The 24,635-nt window shown below is 38.3% G+C and overlaps 1 protein-coding gene across 9 annotated transcripts in view; it reads right to left on the minus strand.

The window, feature by feature from the left end:
- The window catches only part of ARL15 (ADP ribosylation factor like GTPase 15), a 429,205-nt gene that overhangs the window by 316,913 nt on the left and 87,657 nt on the right, over nt 1–24,635 (minus strand). The window contains exon 1 of one of the 9 annotated variants that reach the window (XM_054555004.2): nt 11,331–11,676. In XM_054555004.2, coding sequence (XP_054410979.1) covers nt 11,331–11,387 — 57 coding nt within the window. In that variant the 5' untranslated portion in view covers nt 11,388–11,676. 9 annotated transcript variants of the gene reach the window in all.

The following is a 24,635-nucleotide window of genomic DNA, read 5'->3' on the forward strand; positions in this document are numbered from 1 at the left end:
TCTCCTGAATCAACAGTAAGTCCCATCCCCCTCCACCCTTACTATACTCAGCTCCCCACTCCCCCCTCACATACACATTTCTTGGTGTAAACCTCAGAGGACACAAATCGGCTTTAATAGCAACAGAAAATATAATTATCCCTAATCAGATACAAAGAGTTTTAATATATTTCAAAGCCAAAGTGAGTAACATTTAACTTCTCTTGGTCACTTACCATTAACCTTAACTATATAGCATATAGCCAAGAATATCGACTTTTTAAAAAACAAAATACTTCGCAGCATCACAACTCCCCTTTCTCATCCATTGGAATAGATTCTGGATAATCAGCTATTTTATATTTAACACTATTTGATGTCTTTTTATAAGCACAAATTAAACAAAAATAATAATCTCTTGTTTTTATTTCCTTATATAAAGTCTTTGAAAGTATGAAAATATCCAATGACTAAAGTCAATTTTATAAAATTATATTTTGGAAGATCTCCATGTCATATACACAAGCTTCTACCTCCCCTCAGTAACACCGGTTTTAAGATTCTTGAAGATAATTTTAATCATGACAACATTTTTATGTATGTGTGGAACCATCAGCTAGTACTATTCCATAAAAGGAATCACTGTTGGTCAATAATATTTTCAGTAATCCATAGTGAACTGAGGAAAACCAAGAACAAAAAGGGTTGGCTGGTTTGTTTCCCATAGAACTACCTTTTTTCAATTTAAAAGGACTTATTTACTCAAAGATTATAATGTTCCTACAGGCGGGGGCAGGAGGGTATTAAAGTCATGAAATGAACTCAGTAATAGTCCCTGAGGGTTGTTTTTCTAATGTCCTTATTGGCAAACTAAGTCCCACCTTTGCCTACCCCGCCAAGGTTTTTTGTTTGTTTTTAATATTATGGTTCTATAAAATCCAAAAATCTGGAAGCTGCTACCTAAACAACTTTGAAAATTTGAGTGGTAAAGGACATAGTGTTAAGTTATATACAATTTTCTTTTCGAGAGAGGAAATCAATGTCTGTGTTTGTAAAATGTTAACCAAACCACAAAATATCTTTTTGTGATAATTATATTAATAACAGTGAGGGTGAAGACAAGACTGAACTTTTCCATCCATGAAGACACATGATGAAAAACAAATCACATATAACTATTATCTACGCCAGACTCCATTCTATTTGCTGTAATTCCCACAGGAGACATGCAGAAATTCTGCACTGCCCATGTTTTCAGAAATTAGGACTTTGACTTTCCTTCCCTCTGCACGTTTCTGCTGAGAACCCAGTCTTAAACTGTCATAAATAAGGTAAGACTTTTGGCAGATGCACACTGCTTTGAATTGCTCATCTGTACCTATATTGCCTGAATATGAATCTCCATTATCCTCTTGGCAATTACATTAACTCCAGACTGTGGCCTTCTTAAAATCCAGACAAATTACCCAATGCCCATACTTCTTTCTAGAAACTAAACATAATGCACACCCTCTAAAGTTTCCAGTCAAGTCCTGCACGTTTTTTCTCAACCTCTTTACATTTCAGTGCAGATGAATAAGATTTTAAAACGTAAAGGAGTTGATGCTTAAAAGCACACCCTAGGTATTGTGGATCAAAGGCCATAATTAAAGGATCAATTCTGAACATTGTGCTGATTTTGGAGCAAACAAAGCTCATTTAGTAGTTACCGCTCAGAATCCAATCCAGGTATTTGTGTAGCTTGTGCACTGTTTTTCATGGAAGTACCTGGAGGAATGTATAGTCATTTACGAAGAATCATCTTTGCTATCAATTCCCTTGCCTTTTTTTTTTTTTTTTTTTCCTTGAGATGGAGTCTGACTCTTTTTGCCCAGGCTGAAGTACAGTGGCACAATCTTGGCTCACTGCAACCTCCGCCTCCTGGGTTCAATCGATTCTCCTGCCTCAGCCTCCCGAGCAGCTGGGATTTACAGGTGTGAGCCACCACGCCTGGCCTCCCTTGAACTTTTCTAACTCCCTTGGTTGCACACTCCTCAAAAATCCCAACAACTGCGATGGCATGAAGAGCTCTCACTTTGGATGAAGTACTTTCCAAGCACTTTGGGAAGATTATTGTTTTTAATCCTCATAACTCCCCTGGGAGGTATACACTTTACATCAGGCCCCCATGACTGTAAAGGCATCTGCTCAGAGATCGCTTGCCCAAGATGACACTGCTAACAAGATCTGGGATTTGAACACGAGTCTAATCTGCTTTCAAAAAAAAATAACCACTGCATTGCACTGCCTGTTAAGGAAAACCCATCAGGGAATAAAAAGGTATTCCAGCTAGTTTGTTCCAAACAGAACAAAAGTTTGGGGACTACCCTTGGCAGAATACCAATGTCCCAGAATCATTGCCTCTCCTTACTGGCTGGCCCATCTGACACTTACCGAAGAGCAGTTCTTTGCCTTTAGAGTATAACCTTCCAGAAGCTGAGGGCTTTGTTAGTTAAACTATTATGCTAGAATCCCAACCAGCAACTGAAACCTGATATCGTGTTCATGATTAATCATTCAACAAATCTTATTTGAGCACCACCATAATTAACTGTTTAAGTAACTTAAATTCTGCTGTGGAGGACTAAATATGTGAAAGCCATGTTCCTGTCCTCTAGGAACTCCTGGTCAAAGGCACAGTAAGAACAAAGACTGCTCCAGAAACAGTAACTAAAGTTACCTGATGACCGACCACCTCTAACTTCCTTGTCCTTTTCCTCAAATTCATAATTTTCTGGCAAATGGAGAAGAAAGACATGAACACTGTTTAATATTTAAAAAGTATCTAGTGGAACAGACTAAATTGTCCTCCTTCCCCCTTATTCTTCCTCTGGTTTGGCCCTTTCTCCTCCACCCCCAGAATCTGTATTTTTTCTTTGGCTAATCTAGATTAATGATACCAAATTAAGAGAACTGGACAGGAAAAACAAAACAAGCCAAACAGTGGGAGTAATAAATAGATTATACTGATCTGGCCCAAAGTCTATGTCTGTTTAATGCTAGTAGTTACATAGTTTATGTAGAGTTGCAAGGGGGTAAAAAACTAATCCCACCACCTCAAATACCATAATTAGGACTTCTCGAAGCTTGAAAAGGGTACCAGTAGGATCAACTTTCTTAGTTGGTACTCTTCATTCATTCAACCCATATTGACTGAGTGCTCACCAGTGCCAAGAGGTAGATATTTATAGTGAACAAGGAAGACATGCCCACAGCCCTCATGGAAGTTATAGTCTAGAAGGAAAGTCAATATTAAATAGTTAGAAATGCATGTTTAAATACTGTCAATGAGAAGCACTATGAAGGGAAAGAACAGGGTGTCTCTTAAAAGTTTACCAGATTGTATACCGTTATACTTCAAAAAGCTGAGAGGGAAAGAAATCTAAGAGGTAAGTGATCCTATTTAGATGAAGAGTTAGGAAAACCCTCTGTGGGGGATAAGAAAACAAAAAATATCTTAGCTGAAATAATTAGGAGTTAGCCAGACAAAAAATGAGGAGAATAACGTTTCATAAAGAAGGAACTATATTTGTGTAAGCCCTGAGGGGAAAAAGAACTTGATTTGTCATAGAAATTGAAAAAGATAGCATGGTCAAGAAGTACCCATCAGGGAAAGAGAAGAGTAGAAACACAAGAAAATGTAAGGGCAGCCAACCATATGAACACACCTAAATCAGAAGTCTTCAAATGACTTCTAATAATGTCTGTGATACAAAATCATAATGAATATACAAAGCCCATATGTAAAAAAGTAAGTAATTAAAATACAATACATTTTCAAAATTCTCAAATGACCAAGATTTGTAACTGGAAAGGCTCGTCTAGTCCAATGAGCCCTACATCTTTCAAATGAGAAAGGGAACCTCATGCCCACGCGTGAGATGCTGTCATCCTCTCTGAATCTCCTTTCTCAAAGCACCCACGTTCCCCTAGGAGAGAGGAGTCTTGCTTTTCCTGAATGGTTGTTCTACACCACATGATGACAATATCCTATACAAAAGGGACGCAGAAGCCACTGGACAGTAGGTGCACAGGATGTGGCACGATACTAACTTGCATGGCCCCTTTCAATATGCAACGTATGTGGGTATCTGTCTGCACAGGAAAACTAAGAGAATTTTAAAAAGAGGCCAAACTGCACTTAAAACCCCTCCAGAAGAGACATTTTACTTCACCCCCAATGTTACCTCTTCTTAAAAACATGACAGTCACAAGCATCTAAACACAGACAGAGCATGCTTCTATTTAGTCTTATTCCTGTTCTACGGAATTGTTCACACTGCACCTACACTTTCTGACCAAACCGCCTGTTGAGAAGACAATCTGCAGTTACACAAATGAGAAAAGACCTCTGATTAAAGTGGCAGGTTGAATACAGTCATTTAGTTCCACTTTCTCCTAAAACTGCACTAAGATGATTTCAAAAGACATTTTTTAAAAAAAGACAAACAAACTTGGACATAAAAAATAACTACATTTTGGAAACCAGAAAGCAGAAGAACAAGTGGTAACTGGTCCAGCTGACTCTAAACAGGCAGTGAAAGAAAGGTGGGCCACAAGACAGTTTGCTCCCTGGGATTCCCAAGAAGCTCAGGAATGGCTGGAATCCAAGATCCCTTATAAATGGGGATGAAGGAGGGACTAAAAACAAGAGGATTGGTTCAGATCTCTTTAAAGAAGGACTTAAGAGTTCTAGATCCTCTCTCCGATTTCACGAGCTGAGCAACTGGCTCTGCCACCCTGGTAGAAGTCTACGCCTTTTATTTTCTGTACTGAAGATCGCTAGGCACATATTAAAGCAGGAGTATTGTACAGAAAAGGAGAATTAAGTGAAACTTTAGCATAGTGAATATTGGGAGCCCAAGTCCCCTTTTCCCCCTTGCTTCCCCCACCACTGAGGCCCAGGCTTACATTCTCCAGGTGGGAGCCTGAAAGATTCTTCTTTGGAATATCTAACTACCCCAACAGAGAAAACTTAAATATATGTTTATTGGGAGCTCTCTGATAAAACAGCCAAATACCCATGGGAGAAACACACAGTAGATAAATCTCACTCTTGCACACAGAACTCTGAATTAGCTTCATATGCCCCACTTTCAAATATAAATAGACAAGAACTGCCAGGCATCTAAGAAGTCATTAATATGAAAGACAGAAACCTAACACAGGAAAAAAATTTTTTAAACTTGGGGTATGCAGACCTATACAATGAGATGAAAACCTAATACATATATACATGCACATGCACACACACACACACACACACACATACACACACACACACACACATACACACACACACATATTCACACACCAAAGCACACCATGAAATTTCAGAACACTGGAATTGCCAAACAGGATTAAAAACAAAATCATCACCACCACCAGAAAAAGTACTTCAGATACAAAAGGTTCAGGATCAAAACAACGATGCTGCTCTGGATAGCAACAGCTAGAAGCTTGGAAATAAATGGCATCATGACTTCAAAACTATGATGGACAATTATTTCCAAGCTAGAGTTCTATACCAACTAAACCATCAGTCATGAGTCCAATAAGCAAAATCTCAAAAAAAACCGACTTCCCATGAACTTTGGAGAAAGCTAAAGAACACAAAGACCCAGAAGCCAGCAAGCATCTTACAGAAGGACCCCTCAGCATGATAATTCAGGCCCCCCCCCCCCCGGCCAGTGACGACAGCCATGCAGCAGGGCTGGTCAACAACCAGTCCAGATTGGTGTAGATCAGAAGCTCTGAGAGAATGTCACCAAGAAGATGAACTAGATACAATTTTATAGCACACCTATTTGAAATTATGAAGAGGAGATTTATACAACTCAAGAGAGACAGAATATTGACTGAATGATGAGGATGTAGCAAATTAAGTAAATGACAAAATATGACAATGACTAACTCAAGAGAAAGTCCTCTTAGAGTTTAATAAAGAAGAAATCATAATATGACAGCAATGAATGGCATTTATAAAGGCATAATAATGTAAACACATGGATTTACCCAAAATGAGAACATTAACTATATGGGCAGAATGAAGGAGTAGGGGGAGGTAAAGACGTGTGTTGGGGTGGATGGAGAGAGAAAAGAGCGAAATCCTCAATTTCCAAAGCAGAAGCTAACAGACAATGCCTAAACCTGAAAAATCAAGAAGTAACTATATAAGTACATTAACTAGAATGATGGTGGTAAATATAAAAAGAGAAAGAGAGAGAGAGAGAAAGGCTAAATACAGTAGTTGAAATGGAGAAAGCTAGAGAAAGAGAAGTTAGGGCATTTGAAGGGAGGGAAGGAAGAAGAAGTTCACCATTGACCACTGGTTTTCACATAATAGGCTCTATAAGAGTATTTGATCTTTTAGAAAATGTTCAAATACAACCCTGATAAAAATAAAAAATAATAAAAAGCCAAGAAATATGGACTAGAATTGAATATCCACTTCTGTCTCCCTTATACTATGAGAAAAATATGTATACCTGTATTTTGCAGCACAAGTAGTACCATTCTTTTTAAAGGACTATTTTGAGGTCTTCTTTAGCTTAAAGCACATATAATGAAAAAAAAATCATTCACCTCAGGTCATTTCTTGTACCTAGACATTGGCCAGACATGCTGTATAAAGAGACTAATTTTTGAACAGTTACTTGCAAAGTCAACATTCTTCCAGAGTGTTTGAAACTGACAGCCTTTCTTATTTTTTATCTTTTATTTATTCATAGCCTACCTTCTCCCTCAAAGAAGTAAGAAAGCTATCTTTTCTTTTTCTTACATGGCAACTTTCTCTTCAAAATATAAAGATACACAGTGACTTAGAGGATTATAGAATGCTAATAAAACAGAAGAGCTAAGGAATTATTTGAAAAAGGAAAAAAAGGTTAATAAATGGTAGAAATCACATTAATTTATTCTTTGTGTCCTAATATTTGGCTTGAATACAATGCCAAATTTTTTTTCCTTAATGTCTTCCACGAAAGCCGAAAAGGCAAAGAGGCATAACATGTAAAATTAACAAAAATATGCTTTTTCGTTGTTATTAAGTATTCTTCTAAAAAGCAAGACATTTTTAAACATACCCACTTCAAAATATATTGTAAGATTCTGTGACACAGGCATCATTACCATAAAATCCTCCCAATCAAATTATAATTTTCTTTTTCATGAACTGTATTTCTTAAGCAAGGCAAGAACATTTTAATAAAAATAATGCCTATTATCTATTTTATTTTACTGTAATCCACTCACTTTCCAGCCAATTTGCTTCTAATATTCTCTTGGAAACTTGTACTTCAAGACAGTGGCTTCACTCATTACATTATTTCAACAAAATGATAAATGTATTGTGAAATATATTATATTTGATTATCAAGCTAAAGCATTGCAAATCGCCATCACAGAACCCAAATTCACCCATAATATTCTATCCCCCAGAATAGTCCTCTGACAACAAATGATAACTGTACATGACAAATCCTTTGAGGCATCTGGGCCTTAAAAATTAAAGGGCCATTCTGACTAAAGTATGTTGATTTTCCAAAGGAAGTTTTGTTGCTGTTGTTGCTGCTGTTGCTATTATTTGAATTGACTAATCCTCAAGTGGGTTCTAGCCACCCTGAAGAATATTTACAAGTACAAACATATTAGAATTGAAAGAGACCTTATATGCCATATAGTTCAATCTCTTTTCCTTGAGATGCAAAACTGTGGCACAGAGAAGTTAATTCAGTTGACAAACAACTCATGGTTAATTCAGTCTCATAGAACCCAGTCTAGTGCTTTTTCTGCAATAACACATTACATAGTCTGCAAAACCAGCACAATTACTACCTGACACTGTCAGCAAACAAAATGAAAATATACATATTTTAATAAGTAGTTTTTGCTTATTTTTGCAGTCACACATAAGAAGATGTTATATCTTTACACAAAATGAAACTAGGATTATTTTTATTGTTCAAAAGACAGACTGTCCAATTACAGCTATTACTGAACTAGAAATGTATTTTCAGTTTATCTTCCCAAATCAAGTTAGTGATTTGTTTGGTATGCACAAAGTATTACAAAATGTCACAGAGTGGGGGCTATTGCAGGGTTTTCTCCTGCTTCCACCAGACCACAAAGGGCAACAAGTTTGGAGGGGACGAGAAGGTTGGGAGCAGAATACAAGGAGCTGTAGAGCTGTTCTATCGGTTCAGGTTTTAAGATCCATGAATAGACCCTACTCACCGACTGAAAGCCCTGACAATTTTATCTGAGCATCACAAAATAGTTCCTTGGGCAGTTAAAAGATTGGAATATCAAAGAGCTGACATTAGTTTTAGGTAGTGCTTAAATGAAACACTTGGTTTTTTTTTTTGGTTTTTTTTTTTGAGACAGAGTTTCACTTTTGTCACCCAGGCTGGAGTGCAGTGGTGCAATCTTGGCTCACTGCAACCTCTGCCTCTCAGGTTCAAGTGATTCTCCTGCCTCAGCCTCGCGAGTAGCTGGGAATACAGGTGCCCGCCACCATGCCTGGCTAATTTTTTGTATTTTTAGTAGAGACAGGGTTTTGCCATGTTGGGCAGGCTGGTCTTGAACTCCTGACCTCAGGTGATCCGACTGCCTCAGTTTCCCAAAGTGCTGGGATTACAGGCATGAGCCACCACGCCTGGCCAAATGAAATACTTTTATATTCTCATCTTACTTTTAAAAAGAATATGATAAAGATAATCAGAGAGTTCAGGAAGGAAATAAAGAGGAGTAGATAAAGTCCAAAATGAGGAATATGCTCATCTGGAGCACACCTACTTAACCAGAAAAGAGTAATCTGAGTAGGAAGAAATGACAAGTCACTAATTTGTTTAAGGATCTTGGTTATTGGTTGATTCCATTAGGAATGTGTTTGGCTACAAGTAACAGAAAATTCATGTTAGGTGCTTTAAACAGGCATCGCCAAACCCAAAGGGCCAGAGAGTAAATATTTAAGACCTGCAGGCCATATAGTCTGCGTCACAATTACTCAACTCTGTCATAGCATGAAGCCATCCACAGTCAATACGTGGCTGTGTTTCACTAACACTTTACTTACAAAAATAGGCAATCAGCCAATGGGTCATAATTTGCCAACCAATGGTTTAACCAAAATGTCAATCCCTGGTTTAAACTAATGAGACTTAATTAAAAAGAAGCTGGCCTTTTTTGTAAGGTAGTAAGAAGGGCACATCAGCTCCAGATGTCACATTTCTGTTTAAGAAGAGGAAAAGGGAAAAGGAAGGTAGAGGGGACTCGGCCACATCTGTCCCTTTTCACAAGAAAGCAAAAACTTTCCCCACAGAACCTCAAGCAGACCCCCTCCCCCATAAGAACCAAGCAACACAGCCACATCTAGTTGTAAGAGAAGCTGAGAAAACAGGGAACACAGGAGTCTAAGTGGCTTAGACCAGTCACGGTTCATTCATTGCCTGGGGTTAGACACATTGCTGCCTCAGACCAGGGTATTTTAGCAAGAAGGATAAACGGCTATTGGGTGTACAATGAACAGTGTCTGTCCTATTGGACTTCATTTTTTCTGTTTTCTCTATTGGCATAATCTGCTCAAAGAAAATATGCTTTCTTAGCTGTGAACTAATTAGTCAAATGGAGATTGAGAAAGATTAAGCATGTTTGGTGGTAGGGGTGGGGAACAAATAAGAGTGAATCTACTGTTAGCTACCTAAAAGTAGTGATTTAATGGGGGGGAGATGAGGAGTGAGAAATCTGAATGGCAGTCCTGCCAGCCCAGTTTTATGACCTTAGCCAAAACACTTAACCTACCCATGCCTCTGTTTCTCCAACTAGAAAAATAAGGTTGTTAAATTAGATGTCTCTAAGGTCCCTTGACACACTAACATCCTATATCTCCTTTAAATATGTTGTCTGATCAAGCAAACATAGCATAATGTATCCAGTTAAAATTTCCTCCTAAAAATAGTAATGCCCAAATCACAAATGTGGAGGATTCCCAGGCAGAATAAAGTTTTAAACCAAAGAAGAAAAAGGATTTTATTGAAATAACTTTTCACACATTGCTAAAACACTGGCATTCCATTCAACCCTTCCAATTTCTAAGAAAACACACGTGTAAGAAGGGTAGTTAACTTTTTTAAAACACTATAAATGTGTCTTGTAAAAATTATACTGTTTCTTACAACAAACTTAAAATAGTTCTCAAGTCCAAAATGGTAACTGTTCTAGCTAGACGACTAACTGAGGATGCTCGAGTCACCCCCTCCACTGCCACAACCCCAAATAAGCATTGCAAAAGATAAGCTGGCAGGAATTAGATTTACTTTTGAGATGCTCTCTCAAATAACCGCCCTTTTAACAATGCACTGGAAATCAAAACACAGTCAGGACCATTGAGGTTCCTTAAGAAACAGACTTTTCAAAAGGAATCCAAATGAATAACTCTTTTAGCAGTTTGAGAAAAACAGGAATAAAGAAGGAAGACAAGAAGAGAGGCAGGAAGGGAAAGGGAGAGAACATTTTGGAGGAAAATTTTGTTTAGCAAAAATGTTCCCATATTTTTCTGAGAAGTCTTCTAGTTTTATATCCATATAACAGAGATAATAAAAATCTTCAATAAATGGGTCATAATTTATCTAAAAAATACCACAAACTAAATGAAAGCTCTAACACTCCAAGAAATTAGTGCAGTAAGTTATTTTAACTTAGTACCATTAACTCAATATTCAAAGATTTGAAGATGGACAAAACTGAAAAAATCCATCAGTTTATCGTTTGGAAAAAATGTAATCTTTTGAGATTTAATTTAGTTGAGCAACAATTGTTTTTGCTACAACTTGTAAGATATACTTACGACTAAATTTGAACACATATATGAGAGAGAAGTCTTTGAAAACAGGCCAAAATAGCAGGCTCAAACAGAGTAATCAAATGATTACTGTATGGCAAGAGCAAAAAAGAAAGGAAGGAAAGGAGGAAGAGATGGAAGGGGGGAAAAAAGGAGAGAAGGAAGGAAGGGGGGTTGATAGAAGGACCACTACCCAGAGATGCCGGGGCTGCTGCAGGTTAATAAGAAGCCTTCAGCTCCAGCACATTTAATAAAGAATACTTTATTCACTAACTGATATAACTTTACTACAGCCACTGGAGTAGATAAGAGATATCCCTCCAGTAAAAATTCTGCAAAGATTCTGCCCTGTACTAGAACAGGCAGCAGTTCTCAATCCTTACATACCAAAGGGGTTAGCAGGAGTTTCCCCCAAATGCCCATTCTCAGACAGATGAAAGAACTTCCTTTGAAAAATGCTGGAGCTTTTCACCTCCGCAAAGCCTTTTTCCCTACATATTGTCCTCCGTGGCCATCTCAGCGTTTTCATCAGCTCCCAGCCTCTTCACCATTTGTCATTTGCACCAACATACAATAGGAAAACACATTTTCAGACATGCCTCAGCATGTCCTGGATGAGATGCACCCTCACTACTAAGCCGCATTACACGAAAATGTGTGAAATGCATCGCTTGATCCACTTACACAAAAAGACGCACACCATGTTTAACATGAAACGTCCTGAACACTTCCTGTGGCCATTTCCATTCTTCTGGCTTCATATCAATGATTGAGAACTTAAGAAGGTTTGGGTCATATTTATTTATTTATTTATTTTAAACCCTCATGTCTCTCACTTTCCTCGCAGGAACCTGTGACTCTTGCATAGCATAGTAGCTGTGACCCCACATTGGAAGGAGGTATGATCAAAGGCAGCCTGGCCAGACTTGGGAAAACATTTCCACTGAGAATGGACATACTGCCTGTCAAAAGGTTATTCCCACCGCGTTGGGGCAGCAGATCACGTTACTCCAGAGTAACAACATGAAAGGGCAAAATCTGGCCATAGTCACCCACATACGTGTTTTTCTTTCCAACAAGGGCAAATGGGAGACACCAGCCAGAGCAGAACATCCTTCTTATCACTTGAGGGGGCTTGGGGGTGGGGAGGAGGCCTTTCCCTAATCAATACAGCTCCTAAGCCGCAGCCACTGTTTAATGCCTTTTATATTTTTCTTTTCATTCAGAAACAGCTCACATTCAACAAGACTTTTCTGTCTTAAACTTTTTTTTTTTAAAATCCAAGCAATCACAAGCTATATTCTGTGGAAGACAAAATAACTTTGGAGGCGTAAATCTTAATGTCAATGACAGGAAGGCTTTGGTGAACCATTACCATAAATCTGACAAACGCTAATTTGATGGGTGGCTGTATCTGTCTGCTGCACGGCCAGTCTAGACAGTCTATTGAGAAATCCTAAAACACAACTGTTTGTTCCCTGTAACACCATCTGGATATGGCAATAAGCGCCGACCCAGTGCCATTCACACATGGATCAAAGCACATGCTAATGCTATCATGAAGTCATACACATAAAAAATTCAATCTGAGAACTCGAAGCAATTTTCCTAAGTCTTCAGCGAAGAAACCCCAGACTTAGTGCGACTCAAGCTAAGTGCGCGAAGGGGGGAGGAGGGGAAAAAAGGAACTGAATATTTAATGAGCTTGGGCTTCCAGAGGAATGTTAGGCCACCCATTGTATTGGAAAAGGCTCATGTCACACTTCAGTCATGGTACCCGTCAGGGTGCCCCTTTACAAAAATTGATCTGAAGACCTTTGTAATTACCTGTTTCAGTCAGGAGTGGGGGGCTGGGGGAGTGGATTCATGACAAGAAATAAAAGAATGGATCCAAGGTGTAAATCTAACATTACATTATATTGGTCTGAGCTAGCAGAAATTTTCAATATTGCATACAATATTAAAAAACTTTCTCATTAAACTGCACTGTGGCATTAGATCAAAGAATCAAGGGCCTCCTATTGAACTCCTTTAAATATTACGAACATAAGAGCAAGTCTGGCTGTGCATAAAATAGAAACAAAGCCAATTTTTTTTGTCCACCCTCATCCTATAGCTGGCTGGAGAGAAACATTGCTTGAGAAATCTATTGTAAGTCAAACAGGAAGAAACTTTACTTCTCCCAAATATTTAAAAAGGCATAAATGAATACTAGTCTCTGGGATTTCACTTTGACAGAAATTTTTCAGTAAATGTGTTACTCCTTCAAAACTTTAAGCTACTCTTTCAAAAAGTATCACTCAACAGCACCACTTCAATTGCAAATCATAGAGGCAGTGGTTTCATCCTCACCACTCTGTGATCCAAACTTCTCAAGGAAATAGAAAGTTCTTACTACACGGGGGTGTTATTCCGCTGTGTACTTCTAAAGTAACTTTGACTCATGTGCTTCTTGGCTGGCTTTTATTGTCTATCAGTATCTGATGGAAGTACATAACTAACAAATATCTTATAAATTTGTTATTACTATACTTATCTCTGTTTGCTGGGAGACACTGCATATGTTATATCCCAAATTTCCACATACTCAGCATAAGCTATGTGCAAATTCCCACCAGCCATTTTATTTTATAGCAGTTATAATAGTTGTCTCTATATTATGGGTATATGTATATGTATGTGTACACACACACACACACACACACACGCACACAACTAATTAAATCCCCAAAATGTACTAATCATTCCATGGAGGGTGAGTAAAAAAGATAACAGAAAAATCTGTTGGGAATTACATGCTGTAACTAAGTGCTTCAGCTAGCACAGGTTGTGGCTTATGCTGCAAATTTCTAGTTTATACAGTAGTTAAGAGAATGTATATACCTTAGACCCGTACAAGCTAAGCATAAAACGGTAACTGAAACAGAACCCTTCTACTCAGAGCACCCAGATGTTTTATCTCTTTCTATTCTACCTGCTAATGCCTTTAAAGACAATAGAGAACAAAAAAAAATTAACATTACATTTTAGTTTTTTAAATAGTTTAAGGTAAAAACAAAAGCCGGATTAAGTCTCTAATCAATAATTTTACAATTCTAGATAGAAATTAGGTAAAGAAATTGGAAAACGAGATAAACAGTTAAGCCACAGTTTTCTTAAAATTCAGTTTGATTTAAAAGGAAGATTTATCCTCCCAAAGTATTTTGTAAAACAAAATATATTTATCTTTTCCAGTGGAATTTTAGTAAGACAATGCTTTTGTTTCTTTTTTTTAAAAAAAAAAAAAAAGGGAGAAAACACTACCAATTTCACCTCTCATCCTATATGAAATCTTCCCTAAAAATATCTTAAAATAAGAGAAGTTCAGGAAATATACCAATTGCAAATTTACTGTGAAAGATTCCATTTTAAATGATGATCATAGATCGTTAGTTATATTTAGCCTAGAGAGTTAATTATTATAATCTGAATCACAAAGACAAACAAGAGCAGCCTATTTTTCTGTAATGCATGTTCCTAAGGGACCTGCAAAAAACTAATATAAGAAGGTAAAGGATAGCGTTATTCCCTGACTTTCCAAAACTGTAAAGATATTAGCTTTCTTCATCTACAAGTTAGTTGTATATGCCAAGATATCTTAGCAGAATTCAAAACTATTCCATTTGCAAGGCATACATGTAGACCTGTAGGAATAAAAAGAAATAAACATGTTCATACAAATGTACATCTCAGATGATTCACTGTAACGATTAGATGTTACCCTCAGTAGAATTAGGGGAAAAAACACTGATGCAAAGTAAGTGAGAAATTATAATCATTATTGTTAACCATTTTATATATTTATATAGCCATTTTACAAATATAATTAAAAATCGATATGTCATTCTCAATGTTGGACTAAATTACGACTAAGAATATGTTGTCTACCAGTAATGGCTTTCTTTCAGGCTGTGGCTATAATTCTGTTAAGTTTAAAAGGGGGAAAAGAATCACCCAAACATTGCTTAATGTAACTAATCAAGCATTTTCAAAATTAAGACTGGGAATGAAATGTTAGGCAGTATTTGCAGGGATTAAAAAATGTTGTAGTAGAACAGTACTGCCATCTACCGACAACTTTTACCAGTGCCTAGGGAGTGTTTCCAAGAGCAACCTCCCATTTATTTGTGTCTGACCCAAGGAAGATTTCAGAGACACTGTTCAAGTAACCAGAAAGAAGTAACATTCAGATTGGCCACGGTTTTACCTCTGACTTTTAAAGAGTTAATATTTTCTCTCTTTCTATTCAAAAAGAGCATGGTTTTTAAAAAAAAATTTTTGAGTTGTTAAAATATAGTGACCCACACAATGAATACTTCCTAGTAACTAATATCCAGTCAAGAAGACGGCTATGCCTATTGCTACAGAATGCTCATGCTCCTACAGACAAATCTCCTTCAATGCGGTAATACACTGTATCCCGTATCCCCGATGCAGAATTAGATTCACTATATCCTCCAATGACAAAAGCAGATCACAAAACTTCATAAGCAAGATTGGATGTATTTATGTATATGTCAATCATAAAGCATCCATATTACCACCCAGGAATCGCTTTATTTGGGGTCACTGTGGGTCCAAGTCTGGCACTGGATTCCTGTGGTAGCATAAAAACCCCTTAGAGTTTAGTTGGTGGGGAAGTCGTGGGGCACACTGACATCCCAGATTTGAATGGAACTCAGTAAATATCTATGCATACCAAAGATGGCAATGGCATCACCAGCAAGAAGAGCCTTTGCACACCTTCTATAACGTTCAAGATACCAAGTAGATGCTTTACACAAGTTCTATCAGTTTTGTAACTTAAAAGTAGATGTTGAGTGGGGAAATATGCAATATAAAGACTCTTTAACCTATATGATGGAGCAGCTGAAGAGCACAGCTAGTCTTCTAATTTTGTACATGGATGCTGCATCCCATTAATAATGCAAAATATATATATAATTTTGGTCTATGGATTTTAACGTTTTATGGAAAAACTGCTACTGCTGTTTTGTTTTGTTTTTTTTAAGACAGTAATCTGAAAACAGGTTACAGACAGAAAACATGTAAATGACAGATTTTAAAAAGGATTTAGTCGGCACTAACATAGCCCTTTTAGGCCACATAATTGAAGAACTCCAAGGAACCACAAAATAAACTGAAAACCCCAGACATAAAGAGATCCACTTATTAATTAAAAGCAGCTCTCTTTCGCTATTAAAATAAGGTTGGCCATGCATACTTTATTGCTGTCACAGTCTCACATGAGGCAGTATTCAAAACACATAAAAGTAAAGTTGAATAGTTCTCTATGTAGGGAATGGAGTTAAGTCATGTCTGCTTGCACAAAACTGTTTTGCAAAGCAGCCATATATAGAAGATCAGGGTGGAAGAAAAAAAAAGACTAAAATGCATCAAATCTCAAATTCAATGCCTTTCTTTGGTAGGGACAGTGAGGTGTGCTATGGACAACATGAGTTGAATCAAGAAAGACCTAAAACTTTCCTTGTTTTAAAACTAGAACTAGAAATCAAGACAATCACTGCAAAGAAAGAGACAGGGAACTAATTAAATAAATTACATACTAATTAAATACAAGTTATTTGGGAACTTTTTTTGTAAGTCTAGGTTTTGTTTTTAAACACAAAAAGTCTGTATCATACTGGTTTATCTGTGAGAAGAGGCACTGGTCACAAAAAAGAGAGAGGGAGAAAGAAAGGGGGAAAAAGAAAAGAAACAGAATGACAACAGTAACTACCAATATTTCAAAATGTGGTTTTTAAGAATTTCCAAAAATCATGCTTCCAAAAATCACAGAAATGTTGTGGCTAAAAAGGTCATTCCTGATACTAACTGTTCTCTAAAAGCCATGGGCAACCATATGGCAAAATCTAGAACTAAAATGAAAAGGACAAAATGTGTCCTTCCATATTTAATATTCATTTCTTCATGAAATGGATAATCTAGTGGTATCTTGAAGGAATAAACTTACTTCTTTGCAATGACTTGCTGAATGTCAGAGCATAACAAGATTATTTACAGTCTTTAAGAAAAGTATGGAAACAAGAAATTCCTATAACAGATTATTTTAAAAAAACACTACCACCTTATTTTATGGGTTACTAATAATCATGTAACTCTTCCAACTGTATGGTAACTGCCAGACAATTACAATGCCTAGTTATTTATGTCTCACAGATTATACAGTACTAAAGAAAGTTACCTGTTACCATATGTAGACACTTGTGGTTGGCAGATGTGGAAAATACTTTACCATAAAGATCAAAATTGGCTTAAAAATTGACCTAGCATATGAACGTGATTTATTTATCTCCACTCCCTTCCCCCACCTCTGTTTTGTTTGCTTTTCCTGTGGATGAAATAAGGAAAAATAGAAACTTCTAAAGAGATATACAGCTTTCCAGAGTCAATGGTTTATCTAAGTGGAGTCAGCTACTGAACTTTACTCAGCTGGTTTCTCCCCAGAGCACGTCTTCACTGAAGTTTCTGTTTGACATGTTTCATTTCCTTGGAAAATTCTGGCATTAATTGCAGCTATTACTGGTCTTAAGTTAGAAACATTCTTCTTGCTTGATTTTTTAAATAATCACCTTAATTTTTTAATATAATAAGCACCTTCACACTCATCCCATGTTTCATGGTACTAAGAGACCTTCGGACGCTGCGTGCTAGTTCCACTTTCCTACAAGTTTGTTTACTAGTGAAATTAAACAGTCAATCCCATTTATCTCTGAAATCAGCAGTGTCCCCCAGCAAGAGATAAGAGACAATGCGTGTCGTATAATTTACTGGGAACTAACTCATGGTGACCAATAAATTGCGCAGTCCTCCTAAAGCACCCCCTTTGCCGTGGTGAGATCCGCAGTGCCGACTCTCTTCCTGGCACTGAGATAGATAAGTCCTAAGAGTGAAATCAGTAGACATGTGTCTTTTTTTTCCCTTTAATTCTGAATAAAATTCCAGAATTTAGGGAGTGAAAAACACTTCCCCAACCCCCGCCAAAAAAATCTGACATTTTCTTTCTGCCGAAAGTCTAATTTCTCTTTCCCCAAATTGCTTCACCATATGGAAGGAAAGAATCTCCACCTTTTATCTTCAATCTGTATCACAGTTTGGGCATATACGAGAATTTTATGTTCACTTTTAATTTTCTTGCTAGTTAAGAACAACTAACAACTTTCTTGTATGTTAGGACTCAAAATACGTACCTCAAGAGTTGTGGTACATTTCACACAGGTCAGAAGACAAGCATTATGGAAATGAAATGATTTTATGATGACTTTGCTTTAATAGGGGTTTTACACAGGGGCTTTCCTGGGAAGATGTCCAGGCAAATTGTGTCCAAAGCCCAGAATGAAGGGAAAATTCACCTTGATGTAACATAGTTGAAGAGGGATTTGCTGATTTGTCATTTTAAATGAAACACAAACTCCAATTCCAGCCCAGTTATGAGAGCATTCCTTTGTCCTCTTACTTAAGGGATTTTTCTTTTTCCTTTCTTTCCTTTATTTCTTTCAAATCCTACAATTGAGAAACCACTCAAGAAGATGGGGTGTGTATACACACACACACACCATACATATATCTGTACATGTACACACACACCCATTTTCAAACAAGCGCTAATAAGAGTCCAGTTGGCTCTGAGATAATATATCCAAAACAAATCCCACTCTTCTTAAGCATAAACTTCACACAAATAACTAGATATAAACAAGCCACATTTAATAAGGATAAATAAAATCTCTGTCAAGCTTACAACAGGACCAAAAAAAAGTCATGGGGGCCAGAGAAGTAACTTTTAGGTTATTTGGCCAGAAACATGTGCACACACACACACACACACACACACACCCCTCATGCACATGTGTGCATGCACGGTGTGTACGCACACATACACAGTTTTTCATTTGGAACATTTTTGAACAATGAAAAGGCAAGAGAAATTTAAGCGTCTTGGGAAATACTCTTCCTGTGCCAAATAAGCATAAACAAAATAAATTCTAAAAGCAAATTTTAAATACTAGAGGATGGAAAGTAAAAATGAGCCAAGCTGGAGTGGAAATATCAATCCTGAAAGAATCAGAAAGCAAGTTTCTCTTGAACCCCAATGAATCTCACATTCCTAAGAGGCACAATTCAGTTACTTGAGCTGTCCTTTGAACAAAAATTTAAACTTGAAGAGACAGTATAATTAAGTCAGCTACCTGGGATTTTATTCAAAAAGTGATACTAATTATTTTCCCCAAAACATCTAGGAATAGTGTGGCAATAAAGTGGCACTGTGTTTCAAAAGGACCCCCCAAAACCTTCAAAGCTGACATTCTATTTAGTCAATGATTTGGCTAGGACTCACCACATAAAAAACAAAACACAACAAAAAACAACAAGCAAACACACTTGAGCAGCCTGTTTGGATATTGTAGTACTTGTTCCAGAGAAGTCATCAGAGTGTTCTAGGAGCTTCTCGTCTAGGTTAACACTGACACTGCTGGTCAGCAATAAATCAAAGCTATGCTCGTCATACAAGCACGTAAAATCATCACCTTAAATGGTATGAAAGTATTTGTGCTGTTAGAAGGTAGGGAATGGGGTGAGGAGAGGAGCAGGGATAAGGATCCCTTCTTTCCCATTCCACTCTCGGGTTCTCTTGATCTTCCCAGGGTGGGGAGCAGTAGGAAACTGTTCCACCCACCCAGTTACTGCAGGAAAAAACTGGAGGGCCCTAGTGAAAAATGGGAAAACTCTTCCCCACACCTTTATCTCAAGCCTTGGCTTAAGGTATAATGCTTTTTTTATTTTTTATTTTTTTGAGACAGAGTCTCACTCTGTCGCCCAAGCTGGAGTGCAGTGGCACAATCTCGGCTCACTGCAACCTCCGCCTCCTGGGTTCTAGTGATTCTTCTGCCTCAGCCTCCTGAGTAGCAGGGACTACAGGCACGCACCACTATGCCTGGCTAATTTTTTTTCATTTTTTTTTTTAAGAGACAGGGTTTCACCATATTGGCCAGGCTGGTCTAGAACTCCTGACCTCATGATCTGCCAGCCTCGGCAAGGAAACAAGTTACTTGATAGTCAAACTGGGCCTTAAAATTATCACGCATCATGTTATTAAAAGGCAGTGACCGTGGAAGGGTAAATGTCCTCCCTCCTCCTTTCATGAGAACACTAAACCATCCTCCCACCATGTAAAAAAAATAAATAAACAAACTACTTATATTTTTTATTAAAATTTACATCATGTAAAAAAATTATGTCCAAAACGGCTTGGTTAAAAAAGACCACCTAGGATATGTTTGTGTTCAGATTTGTTAAAATGTAGAGATTTAAAGAACTAAAATTCTTTATTAAAGAATATTTTCAATAATTTAACAGTAGCTTTCTTGTGGCATTTTAGAGTTCGCACACAGTAGGCTGTGGTTTAGGAGCTAAAGTTGAATGCGATCCCAGAGTTTCTTTAAATAGGTCACTTTAGAGATAGAAAAGGGTCTACAGGTTGATTGACAATTGACAAACTATTTGGCCCACTAGGCATAAACTTCTATTAGATAGATTATTGGGGCTTTCACAGATAACCTTGGTAACAGCATTATCTAAATATGAAAATAACAATAAAATAACAATCAATTTTATGATTCTCAAATCAGAGCTTTAAGAAAATAGATCCAAATAGCATATGACTAAGAACTTACTATGTACCAATCAAATGGCATAAAAATACTTGCAACACGGTCATTTTGAAAAATTTACAATCTACCTCCACGGTCGGTCTGAACAACAAACTTAACACAAGGCAGAATGGACTGAATACTGAGAACAAATCGCAATTATGAGAGCGCTGGGGTTGGGAAGAGCTTCCTTGACTTGAGTACTGGAGGCACGTCAGGAGCAGGTTATAAGAATGCTGTGGCACTTGAACAGCACCTTAAATGTTGGCTGCATTCAGAGCAAAAAGTACGCAACAGTACAAGCAGGAGAATAAAAATTCAGGGCATCATCCACAAACAGACACGCCAGAGCTTACATCATATTCGGATGATGTGTGCTTGTGGCCATACAACGTAGGGACACAATGAAAGTTAGGTTTTAGAAAGTTAAGACTCAGCAGAGCGGAGTGAGGAGGAGCGAAGGCAATCACGAGGAGGCCGGGGTAACCGTCCAAGCCAGAGGATATGTGGGCTGAACTCCAACGGCGGCAGTGGGAATGCATTGTGGTGACCCTGCACGCAACTGAAAGGAGATACCATCTGAGTGCATGGCAATGTGAAGAAGGCGGATGAGACAAGGATGACGAGGCAGATGGCATTACAATGAGATAAGGCACAGGAAATGGAACTGATGGAGGGAAGAAGGAGAAGGATTTAATCTTGAAGAATCCAAGTTTGCAAGGCCAGCAAGACAGACACGTGCAATAGGCGGAATTAGAGACTAATCAGTTGATAGATTAATTGATTTCACATCCACTATCCAAAAGAATTTCAATGACCCAACAATGTGAGTCCAGAAAATTATATGGAAAAATATAAATAACTACAAATTAGCATCTGGGCTCAACATTCAGATATTGGATTGTGAAACTCAAGAGGGATCTAGGGACTGAAACTGAAAACTTGGACATCATCAGTGTAAAAATGATAGTTGTCACCACCCCTTGGGAGTGGGAGTGGTGGGAAGGGAAGGGAGAGAAGATTCATTTTTTTACTTTATAACAAACTTTTATTGTTTGAATTTTTATCAAATTCAGCACATACTACTTTTTGTGATCTTTTAAAAGCCAATGTTTTAAAAAAAATAAAGCAAAAAGACTGAAGCCATAGGAACAGGCAGTATCACAAATTGACTTCTCAAATATGTGCAGTTAATGTACACAAGCACTCAGGTGGGCACCAAGAAACACAAAGGTGATTTCAACCCGAGTCCTGTGTTAATCTAATGGGAAAATAAAGGCACTGGGGTCAAACAGGATTCAAACTCCTCTCCCACTAATAGTTACATAGGTGAATTCTTAAATTCCCTCAAGTTTAAATGTTTTTCTCTAAAAATGAGGCAAACAGTACCTCATAGGGTTGTTGTAAAGATGAGACAAGTTAACGTAATTAAAGCCCCTAAAGGGTAGCATTTGGCACACAGTAGGTACTCAATTAAGATTCCCTGATTTTTCATCCTTCTGCCAAGATGGGGAAACTCAAAATTTCAGTCAGGTTTAAAAAGAGACTGAAAAGAAGTGGTCAGAGAGACTGCAGCGGGGAAAAAAAGATGGCACCATGTCATGGGAACTAGCGGAGAGAAGCAAAGCGCCTTTATCCATCCACTCAACATAAATGTACTAAGCATTAAGACCTGCTGGAGTGGATAACTATGTCAAAGGTGGTGGAGATGGTGAGAAGTAGATTATTTGACAACTAGGAAAGAGGTCCTTGCCGACTTGCAAGAACAGTCCCAGCAGAACAGCAGGAGAAGATACTACTTGGCCAGAGGGCTAAGGAATGACTGGGTGGTGAAGAGTGACAGTAGGAAGAAGTGACAGTTCTTTGAGAAATTTGTAACTAAGAGAATGAGAGGCTCTTGTGAAGCGAAGGTTTCAGGAAAGTTAAGTAGCTCATAGGATAAAAGGAGGAAAGTCTGTGGAAAGGGAGAGAGTGATGCCAGGGAGGAGGTGGCAGAGTTCATTCACAATGTAAGGCCCTGAAGCTGACAAGTGGGTGCCCAAAGTGAGGAGGGTGACGTTGGGAAGGAGTAAGGACACACCATCGCATTGGGAAGCAAGCGTGAGAAGTAGGCTGGAAATACAGACAAAGGTTCAGGTGTAAAGGAGAGTTGAAGAAGTTCAATTGGATTACCATCTACCTTCTCATTGAAAAAGGAAGCAAGATTACTAGCAAAATAAGGAAAGCTGATGGAAATGGGACCCCAGGGTGAAGAAGGATCGAAAACTAAAAGGACTTTCCCAGGAGCAGTGAGGTTCCAGCAGAGGGAGGTGGCACATATCACTACTAAGCATTTAGCCCAATGTGATTGGGCTAATGTGATTTCCTCCAGTGATTTTCAGTGGCCTGGGATATAGACATGGGGGGAGTGGGAAGGCAGTCATAATAGTGGGCAAAGCAGAAGTTAAAAGGGCAAGGGATTCTAAGGATGCCAGTGAGCAAACAGCTGACACAGTGGACTGGGGAGGTCAAGGCCTGAAGGTTGAGTAGAGAAGGAAGGATGAGACTGAGCGACAGAAGAAAAGCGGCAGGTGGAAAATGGCCGTTAATTGGATTTAAGATGAGGAACAAGCACGTTTAGAGCAAGTGAAGGAATGAGTAAGTGAAAGAACAGAAGGCTGTGACTGGAAGATAGCTCCAAGCTTGAATCCTTAGAAATGAGGCAATTCCAGGCCATGCAAAGGGTTGAAGCTGGCTGATTAAAGGGAATGCAGAAATTCCTGGAATCGAGAGGCCAGGCCTCCAGCCATTCATGACACTGGAAGCCGTGGTTACCTATGATAATATCAGAAGACCAAGCTAGACAAAGAGGAAGAGATCCAAAATGGGGGATACAGAAAAAAAATATAACTTTCTGAATAGACTAATTTCAAAGACTGTTAAAAATAATCTTTCATTAGAAATAATGCCTTGCTTTCAGTCTAAGTTATTAAAAAAAATGAGTAAAACCTTTAAAATCCACAGCAGAAAAAGCCATTTCACCATTTATATGTCTTCAACTGAAGCAAAAATCAAGGACCTGACTCTTTGTTCTTCAACTCAACACATCTGATATGGTTTGGCTATGTCTCCACCCAAATCTCATCTTGAATAATTGTAGCTCCCATAATTCCCAAGTGTTGTGGGAGGGGCCCAGTGGGAGATAACTGAATCATGAGGGTGGTTCCTCCATTCTGTTCTCATGGTAGTGAGTAAGTCTCATGAGATCTGATGGTTTTATAAGGGGTTTCCCCTTTCGCTTGTCTCTCAATTCTCTCTTGCCTGCCACTATGTAAGACATCCCTTGCTTTTCCACCATGATTGTGTGGCCTCCCTAGCCATGTGGAACTGTGAGTCAATTAAAACTTTTTCCTTTATAAATCACCCAGCCTCAGGTGTATCTTTATTAGTAGCATGAGAACAGACTAATACACTATTTCAAACAACATGTCAAAGTAACCGGTAACAACTGAAGGAAATAACGCTGCTCCTGTAAGCACTGAGGCCAAGTTGTCTGAGCTCACCTTCTCCCTTCACACACTGGGGAAGGAGGAGGCCTGATGACAGGATCCCTCCACAGCTTGCTCAAGCACAGGTGAGCCACAGCACATCCTCCTGCAGCAAGTAAGGTGGCATGACTAACACAAGACCTAACCGCATTGCCTTTACACAGCTCTTTCATATCCATTACCTCTCTTAATCCTCACAGGCTCTCTGGGAGGCAGGTATTACTATGAGCAGCTTTTTATCAGTGAAAAAATAGAAACTTGTGGGCCAGAAGACTTGCTCAAACACTGAGTCTGGCAGAAACCAAGGCCCTCCCACTCCAGAATTTAGCCCTTTCCACTAAATCCCACCAACTGAATCACTGCAAGAGCCAGATGCACAGGAGACAGCGCAGTTCAGAAAGGCCCGAATACTTCTGGGTCATTCTCAAAGTCACACAGGGCAGCTAAAACACAAGGCAAAGTAAGCAGCATCAACAGGTATTCCTTAGGGATACTTCAGTTACAACTGAAAGAAAAGATAACTTTTCCACATTTGAGCAC

Source organism: Pongo abelii, chromosome 4, assembly GCF_028885655.2.
Source record: "Pongo abelii isolate AG06213 chromosome 4, NHGRI_mPonAbe1-v2.0_pri, whole genome shotgun sequence".
Classification (NCBI taxonomy): Eukaryota; Metazoa; Chordata; class Mammalia; order Primates; family Hominidae; genus Pongo; species Pongo abelii.